The sequence below is a fragment of the Squalius cephalus genome (genome assembly GCF_949319135.1).
Source record: "Squalius cephalus genome assembly, chromosome: 23".
Taxonomy (NCBI): domain Eukaryota; kingdom Metazoa; phylum Chordata; class Actinopteri; order Cypriniformes; family Leuciscidae; genus Squalius; species Squalius cephalus.
The window spans coordinates 26977354-26995990 of NC_137144.1; the positions used below are offsets into that span (position 1 = coordinate 26977354).

Genomic DNA, 18637 nt, shown 5'->3' on the forward strand with positions numbered 1-18637 from the left:
TCAACGAAGCACCTGAAGAGAATAATTTCAACTTTTCTGTACTTCTAAACACTCCAAATATACAACAAAATGCATTTAAGGGCTAAAAAAGTGGATTTAGCATGATATGTCACCTTTAAGTGAACATAAACAGTCGAGAAAGTAAACGCATGTGTATCAGTATATTAGATCTGTGCATTCACTCTTAAAGTGACAGTAGCCTAATATTCCTGCTAATGATAATCAAACAACAAATGACAAATAAAAAAATCACTCACTGCTCTTGACTGAATAACTTTTGTAACTTTAACAAGGATTAATTAATAAGGATATTTAATTTATACAGTGAAGACTATGCAGTTATTGTTTACTTTATACAATTTCTGTACATAATCTTCCTAATGTGTATCTAACTACTGTTATATCTTCCTGAAAAGCACTGTTTATTTCGTTTGCATCAACATGTTGTGTTGTTTATTTGTGCTATTGCAAATGGTTTGATTATTTGTTCTTATTTTATTACAGACTGTTTACTTGACTTTAATAGTGTTTAGCCAATGGCGACTCGTAGAGGGTTGCATTTATTGACTGACATCTCTATTGTCACCTATTTTTCTGCAAACCAGAATGCTGGCAGAGCTGAAAGGTTTGTTTGAGCTGCGCTCTTTACTGTACAGGAATGATTTAGCATTTCCTTCATTCTGAGTCTTATTCATTTCACTTTTGGCATGAAAGGGCCTGCCAAAAATACAACTTTTTTGGTCGTTATTAAAAAACTAACAAGCAAGCCCAGCCAAGGTGAGAAACAAAATGAATAAGTAATGTAACACATTCGTTTTTTAGAAAAAGTAACTAAGTAATTAAATTAGTTACTTTAAGGAGTAATGCAATATTGTAATGCATTACTTTTAAAAGTAAATTTCATCAACACTGCTTACCGAAGATCCAAAGCAATGCTGTGTGCTGGGCTAAATGCGTTTCTTTGTTGACACCACAACCTGTTTTTGGTTCGTTTAGATGCCTTCGGTCCGTGCTGCGTTAATATTTCAGTCGATCCGCACCAGAGTTTGTTTGGAAGCAGATCGAGATCCCCTGAAAATGTGGGTCTCGATCTGCTTGTTTGGTGACACCAGGGTTCGGATGGCAGTGTTCACACTTATTCAGATCAAGCGCACTAACAGAGCAATCGCACCACAGTTTGTATTCATTAAACCACACCTGGCTAGTTTCACGCTCTCTTAGTAGCAGTCTGGAGCTGAGCCCATTCCCAAAACACACACACACACACACACACACACACACACACACACACACACACACACACACACACACACACACACACACAAAACCTGTCACACTAGTTTAGTATCTTAACGAACATCTTAACCCATGTTTGAGCACAGTTGTTTTAGCAAAGCAAGAGACGGGACAGAACTACATTTACAGCATTTCTAAATAAACTAACTGTAAGTAAAAACTTTTTCCTACTTATGTTGATGTGGGTAGTTCGAGTCACAGATGTTTAAAGTTGCATTTGGCTACATGTATTCTTTAGGTTGTATGATGAAATTAACCAAGATAAAACCCAAGTTGCTTTTTACGGTGATTCTGGCATTTCACATCATGTCTGTACAGGCAGAAGGTAATGTACCTGCTCTTTACTGTTTACTGATTGTGTGTGTGAAGTTTTAGATCAAAATACCCCACAGATATTGTTATATAGCATGTTAAAATTGTCCATTTTTGAGGGTGAGCAAAAACGCACCGTATTGTCTGTTCCTTTAAATGCAAATGAGCTGCTGCTCCCGGCACAGGGGGCGGAGCTTCAACAGCTTGCACTCACACACACATGCACAGAAAATTTCAAAAACTTTTAGCCTTTTATGTTCAAACCGGAGTCAGACAAAGATGGAGAGACTCAAGAAGAAGAGACAACATGTAGAAGCAACAGGACATTTCTGAATGTAGTTGATGTATTTATGAAGCTGATGTGTCGTTATCTTCTAGTCATTGATTAGCATATTCTGTCATGATAATCTATAAATCGTGTTCAGGGGCGGGGTTTATGTAAATTCTAGGGTTGGTGATGTCACTAACCCGGGAGGAATGTTGTGTAGTCTCTACCAGCCGTTTGTTGTAGTCCTTAAAAAGCGATTTCTGTAAAACAGGGGTGTCAAACTCATTTTCATTGAGGGCCACTTCAGCATTATGGCTGCCCTCAAAGGGCCGGTTGTAACTGTAAGACTTTTAAAATTTTTATATATTGTCTCTTTATTTGATTATTACTTATTTAAGTTATAATATTGTATATGCATTTGCAGGGGTGTTTCTAGGTTTTAAAAACATCAGGGGATGAGCCCGAAACATCAGGAGCTGGGTAATAATGATTTGATACAGAGAATAATGTATATTGTATATATGCAGAGGCAAACTGGCTCAAAAATTCAGCCTTGGCACTATACACCAGCACACATTACCACACAGTCATGCGTATTCAAATGTGAGGTTGTTAGGGGGATCGGGTAGCCTGACTTCGTCATACTCATATTCTAGTCAGAATGTGAGTCTGATACCGCTCCATAGAGATTTGATTATGGGGCGTGTCTCAACCGAACTAGGAAAAAAAAAACCTCTGCACTCAATTGGATAGACCTACAACCAATCAGAGCAACGGAGTAAATGACGCATGTCCTTCATTCATATTTTCAACCAACAAAATGTCGCGGCCTCGCGGGCGCTGCTCTCTGTTCCTCTTTTAAAATGAATGCGCTGTCGATATCTTCTATAACAGACGCGATGGCGGAATCTACACATGATGTTTCATAAACAAAGTTCGGGAGGAGCACGTACAAATAATCAATCCAATATCAACTTGTCATCAAACAATACCATGTCTAACGTTACCGAGGAAGCATATTCACTCTGTCAACTTACCTAACACTCCTTGACAGTTTTTCAGCATCCCTCGGTCCTTCCACCACCCCGAATCCTCACTCGTCTTGTTCTCTCACAACCAGGAACACAGCCTATGGCTACCGAGCCCACAGCCCTCTCCTCGGACAGCACGTCATATACGCATTTATTCTATCTTACTTATTTGTGTGAACTCGTGACATCTCATATAGCCTACGCATTTATTCTATCTGACTTATTTGTAAATGTGAACTCGTGAAATCTCAATTCTCCAGCTGCAGTCGTCTTTGTTGTAAACTAATTCAAATCAAGCGCTCTTTGGTGACGTGGGTGATTACGTAACCGCAGACCATCTGTCCATCATCGATTAAAGCCCGCCCTGGCAATTTGATTGGCTCGGCCTTCTAGGAGCCGAGCATAATTACTCCTCAATGGATCGAGTCCAGACCGAACTTCCCGACCAAAAAATTTTGTGGGCGGGGTTCGGGCTGGCACCCAGGCTAGGGATCGGGGACATGCTCCCCCGATAAAATTTGGATTTCTCGGACCTACATATGTGCATTTTAAGGTGTTTAAAGGCCAAAAAATGTGGATAACAATAGCTTTAAAAGCATGTCAGTGGGCAGTAGCATAAATTATGTAAAGATAACAGATTCTTAAAAATGAGAATGAGGATAAATGTTGCAATGAATTATCCACACTACAAAATGGAAATGCAGAATGTTTCTGCTTATTGTTGACTATATACAATCACATATTCCAAACAGGAACGGCCTTAAATGAGAAATCTTTCAAGGATTATTTTGCATAGATGTTACATTTCAATCAAAAACCAGTGCAATCTTTGTGTGTCCAGAGGCAAATGAGCAATTTATATTGCCATTAAAGATTGGTTTCAGCAACTTGTTTCTTTCCTGAGTTAATCAGTGTTTTTGGCACTAATCAGTTTAAAGTTCAATTGTTCACTCATAAAAACAGTCACTTGTCGCCACCTACTGGCTTAATGATGCAAGTGGCGCAAACACAGACAAGCGGAGTGATACAAATGGTGAAAAGGCTAATACTGGTACCTATATTAAAATAATATAAAATATCAATATATTATTCTTCAATCAGTTCTATGCAGCAGAATCAGATTTAACAGGTTTATTTTTTGACCAATTGTCAAAATAAAGTATAGTCCTACAAAGCTATTTTTATCAGAGCATGAGCAGAGCAGGGAGAGGACCAGTGAACGAGAGGATCGTGATTCGTGTAATTTTACCAGTGTTGCCCAGCACGGCTATACACACCATGTTACAGCACAGTAGTGCTATTGCAAAAAGAAACAAGTCCAGAGAAATTTCATGTCGGCACGTTTTTTTAGCGGACTTTGCCTTTCCCGTGAGCGTGAGCAGAGCTCGCAACTCAAACACACACACACACACACACACACACACGGAGGTTGCTTGCGGGACATTGAGCAGAACGCGCTGTGAACACGGAGCGGAGAGCACAGCGCGCACACACAGAACGCGCTTTGAAGTTATGCATGTTCGGAAGCGGACTCGCACGCAAAGTCATAAAACCCAAAACACGCTGAGCCAGAGTCAAACCATCGCCGAACACGGAGGGGGCTTTTTAGTAGGCTATCTTTCGGCCAAAAACCGAAAATGTTATTTTCGGCCAAAAATTTTTGGCAGCCTAAATTTCGTTGCATCCCTAATTTTAAGACACCCATATGCTCTCGCGGGCCATATAAAATAATGTGGCGGGCCTGAGTTTGACACATGTGCTGAGTTTGACACATGTGCTGTAAAAGCAAATATCTCCCTTTGCTTTGAACTTTGAGCGTTGTAACTTTGCAGATGTTGTTTATGCTCAAACAGCAACATTACACACTAACTAAAGTTAGAAAAGTGAAATAATAATCAACCGCCCCTTTAACTAAACATTTTTTTAATAAATATTGTACCTATAACTCACAACTGTCTTCATTTACTCAGTCTAATGTCATTCCAAACTCATAGTTTCCTTCGTATGAATCGGTATGTTTGTCTCTTTTTTATCTCTGAAAATCCTTACACAAGATCAATTTAGGGGAGACCGGGGACAGTTGCAACAGGGGATGGTTGCAACATGCCATTTTTTCTCCAATCAGAAACAAGCTAGAGTGATGACACTCATACTGAACATGCACAGTTAGACCCTCCCCCCACCAAGAAAACAGTAGACATATTCAACATCTGCTGCTGCATTTATTGAACAAAACTTGTTTTGGAGGTATGAAAGTACATTTTTTCATTAGATATATTTTTGTCATACTGTCCTGAAATTTTGTATGAAATAATCAAAACTTACTTAGTTTGAATTATTGTTTTGTTGACTTCTAAGTGCCATGGTTAGCATGTGTCAAAGTCAGTGTGTCTAGCAGGCACATGATGTTCTGTCATGGCTGATAGGGTTGGGGACGGTTGCAACAAATTATAAATTGCATGTTTAATAAAAGTTTGTTGCATTGCAAATTGTTCAATACTTCCTGTCTGACACTGAAATATGGAGAGATTGAATAGCATCTGTAACACCTGCACACTGAATCTATGTAGGACTATGTTCTACACATGAACAAACAAAACTCAATAACCGTTATTTGATAAATATGACTAAATAAATAAATAATAGGCTACAATAATATTATTGAAATAAACAATACTATAATATTATAGTAGGCCTAAAACAATTAATATTTTCAGAATTATATGCTCATTGAGACAAAAAGCTTAAGTTAATTAATGAAATTTAAGGTATTTTTAATCATGTTGCAACCGTCCCTGAGTTGTGTTGCAACTGTCCCCTGCACTGTAAAATATTTCCAGGATTTCACAATATATAACTGTAATATTTCACAGGTAATTACATTATTACCACTTCACAGGCTTTAACTGTGATATTTCACAATATAATACCGTATTTAGACTTTTACTGTGAAAATAATGCAGGCGCGGGGCTTTTACAAGAAACTACTGTGAATTCCGTAATTTTCGCGCTGCAACTGCGTCATCTGAGCTCCCCCGGAGCTCCCTGGCCTGATCTCCTCCATGGTCTCACTCGACGGATTCAGTGCGGTAAGTGTTTAATTACAAACTTTGTCAATTTGATGACTGTTTTTAATATGAAATTGCATGTTATTTAAAAGTATGAACCAAATTAGCGTTAGTTAAGTTCTGTTTCATGTTTTTGTAACTTAGCTGGAGCAGATTCGCGTCTAGGTTTGAGCGCGCAAATTTGAATGATCAGACGTTGGTTGTGTTAATAAGTGTATTAGTAGTAAGTTACCGTATTAAGTTATTAACTGTGAGGCTTCACGTTAGCTACACCGTCAAAATTGAACTTTACCTTTGCTTAATGCTTTTCTTAGTTAACGTTCGTTACTCTAATAGCGTTTTCTCTTTTCCCACAGCATTTTTCTACCACCGGGAAATAAAGTTATAAGGTAAGCTGTGGCCTTAATGTGTGTATTATGACAGATGATCAACTAGACACATTATGGTGTTGTGGATTTGTGCAAAGGTGGAATAAATTAATCTCAAATTAGTAACGTTAGCTAGCTGGGCGTCGTCCATATTTTTCTGCCGTGTGTGAAACGGAGCAGCCGTTGTCTGTCTCGTCAACAGAAAAAATAAAGTGCATTTTATCATAAAAAAGATATAGGAAAATAAATGTGTTTATCACTGAATTAGTGGAGCTTCGTTAGCTGTGCTATTCTAAAGTAAAACAGGTCGGCATCTGGAGATATTAGGAGCCATTTTGTCTGTGAACGGGTAATAATTCTAGGAGGAAGAGTGCAAGCAGAAACAGCCACATGGAGATGGACTGGCAACAGGCTCTTCCTCCATCCTCTGCAAACAGTACGTGTAAATGATGTAAATTGTTGTGTGCAAATGCATTGCCTGGGTAAATCACACACATCTAACTTACTTTGTTGCAGGACTATTCTTGACTGTGTGTTTGTGATGTAAATGTTTTTCAGTTGCTGTTAAGTTATTTAAATGGTTGCTGTTTAATTTAATCCAAGTAATGTCACCTTGTTAAAACTGAGCTAACTTTAGTTTTGCTCAGTACTGCAACAGCAGTGACCCACTGAAGGTGATGACTGGGAACTGAAACCTTTTTAATCCCACTTGAATTAAACTAACATCTTTCTTCTCTGTCTTTTTGTTTATATGTGCTTCTTGGGCATCAACCCAGAGACAGGTACAAAATCAAAGAGGCAGAGAGGACACATAAACCAGCAAGTCTGTACACTGATCAGGAAGCTCATTGACTTTGAATGGATGTCAGTCTAATGTAAGTTGTGTTCCAACTTCAGAACAGACTAACGAAACACTGTCTCTGTTTTAAGCTAGAATTGACTTTATGCACAGCTGCACTACTTCCTGAACTTAAGCCAGCTCCTTTATTTCCTGTCTTACATTATTGGACGCACTGATTAATCCAGGTGTGTCTGATTATTGTTGCTATGACTACTGAGGTCAGGCACACCTGAATTAATCAGTGTGTCCAATAATGTAAGACAGGAAATAAAGGAGCTGGCTTAAGTTCAGGAAGTAGTGCAGCTGTGCATAAAGTCAATTATGCAGTAAGATGTTTACTTAAGCTATTAAAGGGTTAGTTCACTCAAAAATGTAAAGTCTCTCATTAATTACACTCCCTCATGATGTTCCAAACACACATAAGAATTTTGTTCAACACAAATTAAGATAATTTTAAGAAGTCCGAGAGCTTTCTGATCCCGCTTATAGACTGCAATGTTATAACCGCTTTCAAGCCCCAGAAAGGTAGTAAAAACATTGTTAAAATAGTCCATGTGACTACAGTGGTTCAACCTTATTGCTATGATGCGACGAGAATACTTTTTGTGCGTTCCGCACTATTAAGTATATTTGCATCGCTTCATAACATTAAGGTTGAACCACTGTAGTCACATGGACTATTTTAACAATCTTCTCTACCTTTCCGGGCCTTGAAAGTGGTAATAAAATTGCTGTCCATGGAGGAGTCAGAAAATATCTTAATTTGTGTTCCAAAGATGAACGAAGGGCTAACGTGTTTGGAATGAGGGTGGGGTTTTGGGTAAACTATCCCTTTAATCTGTTCTACGAGTTTAGACAGGCTGCAAAATGTCTAAAATTCATTGTTCTTACGTTTATTTGAATTAAACATGCCTTTTCAATGTTATAGGTTATTGATAGGTTAGAATAAAAACGTCAAATTTACAGACTTACTTTACAATAGTTTTAAGTGTAAATTTACATCACATTACTGGCTTACTGAGTTGCATTACTATGTACGCATGTCATGTAATTTTTGCTTAACCTCAATCATGTTACTTTCAGAGTCCTCTGGTTTGTTGATTTAATATTAATTGATATAGTACTATTCACATGATTTATCTTGAGTTTTACAATTGTAATTTCTTAAATTGTACACATTTTAGGATTAGTTTTACAATGCGTGTACCATACTTGCAGGTACTTGCACCACAGAGTAACTTAAACTTTTTGTCTTTCTTATCTTTTGTAGATAGTGGACAGAACCCATACTATGCAGGTGCCTGCTGCAAGGGAAGGAGCGAGACACCTGCAACCCTCTCTTTTCCCACCTTTTTGTCTTTTCTTCCCTCTCTCACTCTCTCTTCTCTCTCTCCTTATTTCTCTTTTCAGCTCCTACGTTGTGAAGTACCATTATCACATAGTAAACACATGCACAGTGCACACACATAGACACACATTCCTGTTACCCAGTGTTCATTCCTGTTACCCAGTGTTTATTCCTGTTATTAAATTGTATTTTTCAAGTACCATTATCACATAATGGTAAACACATTCACACACATATTGACAGACATTCATGTTACCCAGTGTTCATTCATGTTACACAGTGTTTATTCCTGTTATTAAAATGTATTTTTCTTCTAAAAAAATAAAAGTTAAACCATTGTTTTTATCAGTTTTGTTTGGTCCATCATTTATGCTAAATCACATTATAGACATGGTTAAATACAGTAATTCTACAGCAGCTTACTGTTAAATTACAGTAATATGATAGACTAACTGTAATTGCACAGTAAAATACAGTAATTATACAGCTGCTTACTGCTAAATCACAGTAATATGACGGCATTGTTATTGTGAAGTCACAGTAAACAGCTGTCATTTCACAATTATTTACTGTAAAAATGATACGGTAACTTACTGTGAAAGTCATGCAATTATTAACCTGCAATTTATTGTAAATTTACAGTGAAATAATTAACAGTGTGGGTAGGGGTCAGTTGCAACATCTGACTTCTTCCATTCAAATAAATACTGTGAACGATATGTCATATATAATCATCTATGGTATGGGTAATTAGCAGACAGATGCAAGTTTAATATATAAAAATTTGGTTGGTCTAGTCCAAATAGTCTCTGAGTAATTGAGAGAAATGCAAAAAGTGTTGCAACTGTCCCCGGTCTCCGCTTGAGAATCAAAATTGCATAAGGTTTGTTTTCAAAGAATAAACCTTTCTTGCCCCATTTTTTTTTCTTTGCATGATGGTTTCAGCTTCTCATGATGATGATTTCAGCATCCAAAAAAGTACATCAGAATTTTATTTTTATTTTTTTACTTCAAATCAACCTTTTTTTATATAACTCCGTCAAGAAGTTTCAGATGTGGCTCCCTTTTAGCAAGAATGGAGGGAAACTAATGGAGCATGAGCACAGTGAGTGACATCACTGTAGGTTGTTTCTGATTGTTGGAATTCAAAGTGTTACAACCGTCCCGTGTTACTACTGTCCCTGGTCTCCCCTACTGAGTTATCCCTAAAGTCCTCTTGTAACTCACAGACTGCAGTCTACTCCATAGGTTCACGGCTCGCGTCACGAGCCTTCAGCTGATAACGCTAATGTGAATGAGACATCCCTTATGAAAAACAACTATAGGAATCTTGTAGTATTTTGGGACAATATTATAGTAATCCAATGGGAATACTATAGTATTTTGGGACATAGCCTACTATATAAGTACTATAGAGGTATTACAGAACATCACAGAAGTATTAAACGAGTCATTCTACGAAACGGGTGCCATTTCCACTTTGCAATTTTCCAAATTTTCATTAAGAACAAACTTATTTTTGAAAAACTTACACCTTTAAAGATATGTTAATCCTCCCAAAAATTATATTTTCCCACCTCAGGCACAAAATCCTTAATAATATTATCCTTTTTATTCAGGCATGGGAGTCCTTCTTGTACCACCCCGTCACGGACAATATGTATGCCATTAGAGTAGTAAAACAAGAAATATATTTTTTAAATCTAATGTTTTCCTAATAGTAAATTGTCCCTTTTTTGTTAACCATCAATCGAAAGTCTGTAATTTAATCCATTATTTTTTTTCTTAGTTTTTAATCTTGAAATATGAATTCGACATTTCAATGGCCTCATTGTTTGTACTGAAAAAACAAATTCACTTAGAATATACAAATAAAGTTACATTTATTTGATTAGTCCACACAACAAGAACATCATTAAACATTAATTTATGCAAAATTGTATTTTCTTTCCCTAAAATTTTAACAAAAATGACCCTGTGACGGGGTGGTAACTGGTGTCACGGAGTGGTTCACTGTGACAGGGTGGTATGGACAAAGTGTTTCTCTATATGATCTGTTGGTTTTAAACTTTATAAAACTGGGGGAGGGGAAACATTATAATTATATAACATAATAATTAGAGATTTAATGGAAAACTTTGGTCATGCTCTGAAAAACTGAAAAGAGCATCATATTAGTATTAGTAGACTGTATGCATAATATTTGCTAACACTTTATTTGTCTTTTACTTTTACAACTACTTGTCACTTTTACTAACCCGTACCCTGATCTAACAGTCTACTAACACTGTACTACAGTCTACTAATACTCAACTGAGAGTTAGTTGACATGTAGTTGAAAAATTACTTTTTACCTTGTAAGTGTACGTGTACAGTAGTGAAGTATTTTTACTTTCAGTGTTTTTCTTTGGAAAACTTTTACTTCAAAACATCCCAAAGCATAATGTCATACTTTTTACTGCACTACATTTCATAAATAAAAGTCTATGGTCCAATTTTTTTTTAACCTTTGATTCTTAAGTACATTTAGAAATATTCTAAATGATAAAATCTTCTAAATATTCTAAATCTTGTACTTGAGTAAAACTTTGAATTAGGCTACTATTTATTACTCCAATGTAATTAAGTATTAAATGAAATTCAATATAAAACGTAGTGCAGTAAAAAGTACGACATTATGCTTTGGAATGTTGTGAAGTAAAAGTTTCCCAAAGAAAAACACTCTGATAAAGTACAGACACTCGAAAAATAGTGAGTGATTGAGTGAGTGAAAGCGATATGTTGAGTGAGTGAAAGCGATATAGTGAGTGAGTGAGTGAGTGAGTGCAATAGTGAGTGAGTGACATGGTGAGTGAGTGAGTGCAATAGTGAGTGAGTGACATGGTGAGTGAGTGAGTGAGTTAAAGCGATATAGTGAGTGAGTGACATGGTGAGTGAGTGAGTGAGTTAAAGCGATATAGTGAGTGAGTGACATGGTGAGTGAGTGAGTGAGTGAGTGAGTGAGTGAGTGAAAGTGATCTAGTGAGTGAGTGAGTGCGATATAGTGAGTGAGTGACATGTTGAGTGAGTGAGTGAGTGAAAGTGATCTAGTGAGTGAGTGAGTGAGTGCGATATAGTGAGTGAGTGACATGTTGAGTGAGTGAGTGAGTGAAAGTGATCTAGTGAGTGAGTGAGTGAGTGCGATATAGTGAGTGAGTGACATGTTGAGTGAGTGAGTGAGTGAAAGTGATCTAGTGAGTGAGTGAGTGAGTGCGATATAGTGAGTGAGTGACATGTTGAGTGAGTGAGTGAGTGAAAGTGATCTAGTGAGTGAGTGAGTGAGTGCGATATAGTGAGTGAGTGACATGTTGAGTGAGTGAGTGAGTGAAAGTGATCTAGTGAGTGAGTGAGTGAGTGCGATATAGTGAGTGACATGTTGAGTGAGTGAGTGAGTGAAAGTGATCGTGAGTGAGTGAGTGAGTGAGTGAGTAATAGGTGTGTGAGTGATATAGTGAGAAACAGGATTAAGTTAACAGTAAAACAAAATTTTGATTATCCTATCTTAGAATCCTTGATTTCACATATCCTCACATTCAAATGGGAACCAGAACCACCCCGTCACATCCCTTACCACCATGTCACAATAAAACATGTTACGGGGTGGTATGTGACGGGGTGGTAAATTTTATCCCAAAATGGCCACAGATCTTCCATGTGGTCAAGTTCCTCACTTAGCATACATGCATTCAATCTGAAATACAATTTTCTTTGCATTAATAATGTAAAAAAATAAATAAAAATCAGTTTTCCCTCTTTATTTTGCGTGACGGGGTGGTTGATTTGAGCTTGACGGAACCTGCCTAATATGAAAAAGGAACAAATAACTAATGTAAAAGAATGTCAGTACTTGCCTGCTTTTGTTCTTGGTGGCTACAAGGCTCAAATGATGTCACTTACGCTTTGTGATGTCATTTAAATCAACAGTCCATGATTTATAGATAAAACAAGTTAGTGTGACGGGGTGGTAAGTCAAACTGAGGGACGCACACAAATCATTAAATATTTACAAAAAAAATAAGGTTTACTTTGAATAAATATATCTTATGTAAAAAGGGACACAGTATAATCCTGAAAATAATAAATGTTTTATAAAAAACAACAACTTATTTGGTGATATTTTAGATGCAAATGTCATGTTGGTCAACACGGACATGTGAAATTGGCTATGTACTAAAGAAAAATTATTAAAAATAGTATTTTAATCTTTAAGAATAGTATTTTATCATATATCATGTTAACAAGAACACTTGAATTAATAACTTTAAGCTTTTGAAACACATTTTGGGACATTTTTGTGCCTTATGCATCTCATCAATTGTTGCGGACCCAAATGGCACCCGTTTCGTAGAATGACTCAAACACTACTATAGAAATCTAATTACTATAGTTCTTTTTCGTAAGGGATGTAGACAAATCTGGCTAATACGAGTTTAACACCCACTAGTCTATATCACACAGGGATCTACTCACACAGTAATCTCAAAAAAGAAAGCTCAAAAGCCATTTTGTCCTCCTTTCCGGTTCTGTGTGTTTATTAGGAAGGATGTAGAACTTAAATTCATAATTTGTTTGTTTATTGGCGGTACAGAAAACGACACAGCAACTCTTCGGCATGATTGTCCCGTGTATTTCAATGAGCGCCAAGTTAGGCAATGTTTTCCTCCACGGGCTAAATTCACATCACGTGACGGGGCGTTCCCGGGGGCGTTCCCAGACCAACTGTCTGTGTCTATATAAAACTTGTCGTGCGTGCGTGCCTTCGGTACTGATATGCGTTGTATACTAAACTCACTGAAAATGCTGTTTCAAAACTCATCTCTTCCAAGCTGTTCGACCTTGGTTGCATTATATGATTACTTATTATAAGTGGACATACGACTCAATGGTAAATATGTCTGGGAATCACTCGATCAGTATCAAAAGTGAAAGCAAACAAATAGGATTCACTGTCAGTGCTGTTAAATGAAACGATCATAGGCTACTGTGAGTAAATATGCTTCAGAATTTTGGATATATGGTAAGATTACATTTTAAATTCACAGATCAACGGTGGCTTTACTCTCCAGTTTGAAAAATGAAACCAAACACGACAGAACCAAAATGGCTCTTCACACTGATCCTTGCTCTTCACATCACATCTATACATGGTGAAGGTAATGTACAATGCAAATTCGGAACTATACTGTTCTGATGCATGCATTACTGTCTTTTTACTTAAAACAGCAATATAATTAGTCTTGTACATAATGTTTAAAAAAATATTATCATATTTGTTGTACTTTATACAATAACTAAAAAATAAATAAAAAAAATCAATAACTTAAAATAAATCTGACCACTGTAGTGGACACCATGCATTTGGGGATTTACAGTTTTTTACGATTGCTATGACAGATTTTTCAATACTTTTAACAATTTTCCAAAACTCTTAACACAGTTAGCACTACACCCGTCTGTGTAAGCTATACTATTAACACATTTCTTGTTGCTTTAACACAAAATGCATACAATTAACACAAATTTAAAATGCTTGAACTTCTTTTACACACAAGCTCAAACAAGACCAAAACAATGGATTTTTACTGCCAAATTTACCAATGCTTTAACACTGTATGTCAGAACAGATAACACCATGTTCTAAACCTAACCTTACAGGCTAAAGTCAAGGTGAACAGCTGCTTATATTGTGAACTGAAACACAAATATATCCCCTGTATTTTATTCTATTCTTACTGAGAAACAGCCGATTGAATTATGCAAATAATTAGAAGATGACTCTTTTTTATTTTTATTTTATTTTTTTTATTTTTTTTATTCTGGTGCTTTTTCTGTTCGTATATTTTGTATTTTCACAGTATTCCATTGCTAGTGAGAAACAGCTGACTGAAGTTATGCAAATATGGGACAATGTGGCATTCCACCATTCCCGTCTATAGTCACAGCCAGGTTTGAAGCCCATCAGAGGATGATGTCCATTTTCCTTGCCCCTTACTTCCCTTTCCTCAACCCCATTGAGGAGTTTTCTCAGCCTGGAGATGAAAGGTTTTTGACCATAGTCCACAGGACCAAATGTCCCTCCTGTATGCAAAAGATGCTGCATACAAGACATCACAGCTGAACACTACCAGGGGTGGATAAGGCATGTTACTGTAAAAGATTCTTCCCAAGATGCCTTGCCAGGGAAGATATCAGGTGTGATGTGGATGAGAACGTGGACAAATGCAGAAGACCGGGCAGATTAGAAGATGGCTTTTTCTGTTTGTATATTTTGTATTTTCACATACAGTATTACTGTAAATGGCAGCTATATGCATATTTTTGTTATCTTGCAGAAATGTCCTGTTGCAAATAAAGCCGTTACTGCAGCAATTCTGTCTCTGTCTTCTTTTTTTTTTCATAAACCATACATTCTATAAAGCTAAGAAGGGTCATTTATTTAGTTGTATTGAATTTCTTCTGCTGCTGCTGCTGCAAAAAAAAAAAAAAAAAAATAAAAAAAAATGCATGCATTTACATTACAAACAAAACAAAAATGTAGAGAGACTTCAACAAAAAAAAATTAAGAGAATTAAATTAAAACTGCAGTGCAAAACACAATCTATGATCAATACAATATACTATCTGTTGTATAAGGGCATACCTGACACATATAAAATAATGCAGTTTCTGTAATTTCAGCTGATGATAGTGTTTTTTTTGTCATTGTGTTATGATTGACTAAATGTTCCTGTTGGAAGAGAACATGTGTTAGTGTTTTGAATAATTATTTGATTTTGAAACATGTTTGCAGTGTTTTGTTAGACATAGTGTATTGTGTAAGTGTATTATTGTATTTTGAAAATTAGTTTTGGAGTTTAGTTTACAATGTGTGATTTTGAGCATATAATTAACCGTTTTGCCAATTGTGTGTTTTAGGTGTGTTGGTGCGTTAAGAGTTTAGGAAACTTGTTAAATGTATTGAAAAAACTGTCATAGCGATTGTAAAAAACTGTAATGTAAGTCAGTAGAAATTTGTAAGCAAATATTTTCTTTAAAAACAAATAAACATAATGTAATTAATTACCATGAGAGTGTTAAAGCAAAAATGTTTTACATGAGCAATTATATCAGAGTGAGTCAAAACACTGTATATAGTTAGTAGATTCACTTTAAATTCAAATAATATTTTCTGATATTTTCATCTTTAACTTTCTCTTCAGCTTCTCATGATGATGATGAAGTGAGGATCCTGATAGTGGGAATGCGAGGCGACTCCAGATTCAGCGCTGCAGATATTCTGTCAGGAAGGAAAGACGGTGGACAGGAGGACAGAGAGATTGTAAAGACTCCAGTAATTACAGACGAGGGTCGTAGAATGATGCTGGTCACTGGACCAAACCTCTGTGAGGACGACACAGCGAGACAGAGCTTCACAACAGCGCTGCTTCTCTCGTCTCCTGGACCTCACGCCGTTTTAATGCTCCTGAATCTGGAAGATGAAGAATCAGAAGAGTGTGATGTTGTGAAGCGAGTCCAGGAGCTGCTGGGAGCAGAAGTTCTTCAGTACTGCATTGTTCTTCTGCACCAAAATCACCAGGAGCGTTTGACAGGAGCGTCCAGAGGGATCGCTGGAGAAATGATCAACGCATGTGGAGGCAGATTTCACATGATCAGAGACTCTGAACCCAAACCTGCTCAAACAGCAGCTCTCGCAGCGGAAATAGACAAGCTAGTCTGGCTCAACGCTCACCGATTTTACTCAGTATTGACACAAACGTTAAAAACAGAAGAGACGAGTCAAGATGTGCATGAGGAAAATCAGGTCTTCTCACTAAAATATGACAATTCAGTCGAAATTGCACGATGGATTTTACTCATTTTACTGATTGCTGCACTTATTTTCTCTAAAGGACAGCATGAACGTTTTTATTTTAGAGAAATACTGTTTGCACTTGTAAGTTTTACGGTCACTTTAAGAAACATTCTGAATCCAAATGTTGCCGTTCCGTTTAATTTGATCGTGTTCTCATCTTTCACAATAGCAGTGACATACTATGACTTATCGAATTCTCGACACGGACATCAAATCATAATGTATTTAATCATGATCTTTGCATTTCCCAGTATAGTGTTCATATCAGGTCTAGGACTGGCCCTGGGAACAGTTGTCAGCGTCAGGTCGTGGTCAGACGTGCTCATCGCGTGTCACGCGGCTCCTGGACTCACATTCGGGGCTCATTTATGCACAATTTATTCCATTAACCCAGATCAAATGCAGACTCGAACAACTCTAGTGTTTGCACTCAAGTTATTCCTGTTTTGTTCAGTTGGAGTGATGCTCTCAATGGGGTTTGCGGCTGTTTTTACTCTGTTTTTAGTGAAGATGACAATAATGCTGATAATAGGATTTACAATAGTGGATTCCCATTTAAAGAGAGAATCTGTAAAGTTTGTTATTTTTTTCATGATTTTTCCATGCTGTTGTGTATTTATTGCTTCTTTCATTTCATTTTTATGCAGTGTATCATTTCAATATATTTTTACAGTAATTTGCAGCCGGTAATAGTGACTACATCACAAAATAATCTGATTGACTTTGGATCAAAACAAGTTAATGCTGATATTGGCCCAATGCACTTTTAGAAAATCAACTTTCTTACTGCACACTTTCACACTAGTTTGTTTAATTTGTCTACTAACAAATTTATTTCTGAACCATCCCAAATATTTATATCACAATGCCATATACACCATATCTCAAATTATGTATTCTGTGTTGGAATTTGTGTGTGTGTGTGTGTGTGTGTGTGTGTGTGTGTGTGTGTGTGTGTAAATACACAATTTAAAAAATATATTTAGACACTTAACTACATAATGCTACATAATTATGTGTAAATAAAAACATAAATTACAAAATTCTCTTAACTCTTTGTTTAGATCTCATTTACTTGCTACTGAAAGTCTCAAACAAACTGTGTTTTCTCATTGTTATTTCAGTCGGTTAATAGTTTCTTATGTGCTTCACCTAAGTTATGGACGAAATGGTTTTTTTTTTAGGTTTTTGTTGTCTGATGTAAATGATTGCATTCGCTCAAACATATTCTCCTGTTTCCCTCATTTAGATACTGTCTGCAGTCTCGCACATGCTAGGATTTGGCATGGTTTATTTCTTATAAAGATCTTAAAAGAGAAGCAGCACCTAAAACTGAGTTTTTCATTCAGATGATCTGAAACGGGGTGGTAAAGTGTAATGTATTACTGAATTATGGCTGTTATGGTGAGAAGGAAAAAAAACCCTTTACTAAAATTATAAGTGTCACAGATGCAACACCATCATCAACACCAGACCCTTCAGCTCCACACACTCGATCGGCTTCACCTGAACACTAATCCAGCACCAGCTCATTAGCACACACTACATAAGTAGTCACTTCTAACACAATCATCTGCTGCGTTCCAGTCCAAAACTGTCATGCCCTTCACTCGCTAACTTCCCTCCGTCTCGTTCACTCGGATGTACGTCATTGCTTACGTCAGTGCCCACTACTGGCGGAAACTGCAATGGGCTGAATTGGAACGTCCTAAGCCCTTGATCACTTGGAATCAGCTGGAGTTGATTTATTTATTTATTTATTTTTCCCTTTAAGAATTTGTTTAATGCAGCATCCAAATGTTTATAGGTGTGTTTGAGTTGTTTTAAATAAAAAAAAATTAGAATATATTATAGAGTTGTTTGTTGTGGTGGTGATTAGACGAGATATGTGGGGACGTCACAATCGTACTGCATTGTGGGACATATAGGTGCCTGAAGTGTACATTTGAAGTAGACTCGCTCCCTCGAGGGAACGAGGGTCTGTCCATATAAACTTCCCTCGTCCACTTCACAAGTGGAACGCGCTTCAAAATGGCGGCAGGGATTCCCCCGAGGGGAAGTGCTTAGGGAAGTTCGCAAGTGCGTGTCTAAAAGTGGACTGGAATGCAGCCCTAGTCTTGTTGTTCACTACTGGTCAACTTACCCGGCTCCTTACCTGTTCATCTCACGTTTGAGACTATTCCCTTCGTCATCCTTCATCTTCAGATCATCCGC

The 18637-nt window shown here is 36.9% G+C and overlaps 1 protein-coding gene and 1 long non-coding RNA gene across 4 annotated transcripts; both read left to right on the forward strand.

The window, feature by feature from the left end:
• Positions 1-1378: 1378 nt before the first annotated feature.
• LOC307151446 (uncharacterized protein) lies at positions 1379-18242 on the forward strand. Of its 3 annotated transcripts, none has more exons than XM_079859473.1 (3): positions 1379-1445; positions 1535-1621; positions 15771-18242. In XM_079859473.1, exons 2-3 carry the CDS (start codon positions 1540-1542, stop codon positions 17111-17113), a joined length of 1425 nt encoding a protein of 474 aa, XP_079715599.1. In that variant the 5' UTR covers positions 1379-1445; positions 1535-1539; the 3' UTR covers positions 17114-18242. The 3 variants fall into 3 exon arrangements, with proteins under 3 accessions (XP_079715599.1, XP_079715597.1, XP_079715598.1); XM_079859472.1 differs by lacking the exons at positions 1379-1445; positions 1535-1621 and adding exons at positions 13359-13456; positions 13614-13724; XM_079859471.1 differs by lacking the exon at positions 1379-1445 and having other exon boundaries at positions 1473-1621.
• LOC307151447 lies at positions 5860-8685 on the forward strand. Its single transcript, XR_013819879.1, has 4 exons — positions 5860-5996; positions 6332-6364; positions 7120-7218; positions 8455-8685. It is a non-coding gene; the product is annotated as an uncharacterized lncRNA (long non-coding RNA).
• Positions 18243-18637: the final 395 nt, after the last annotated feature.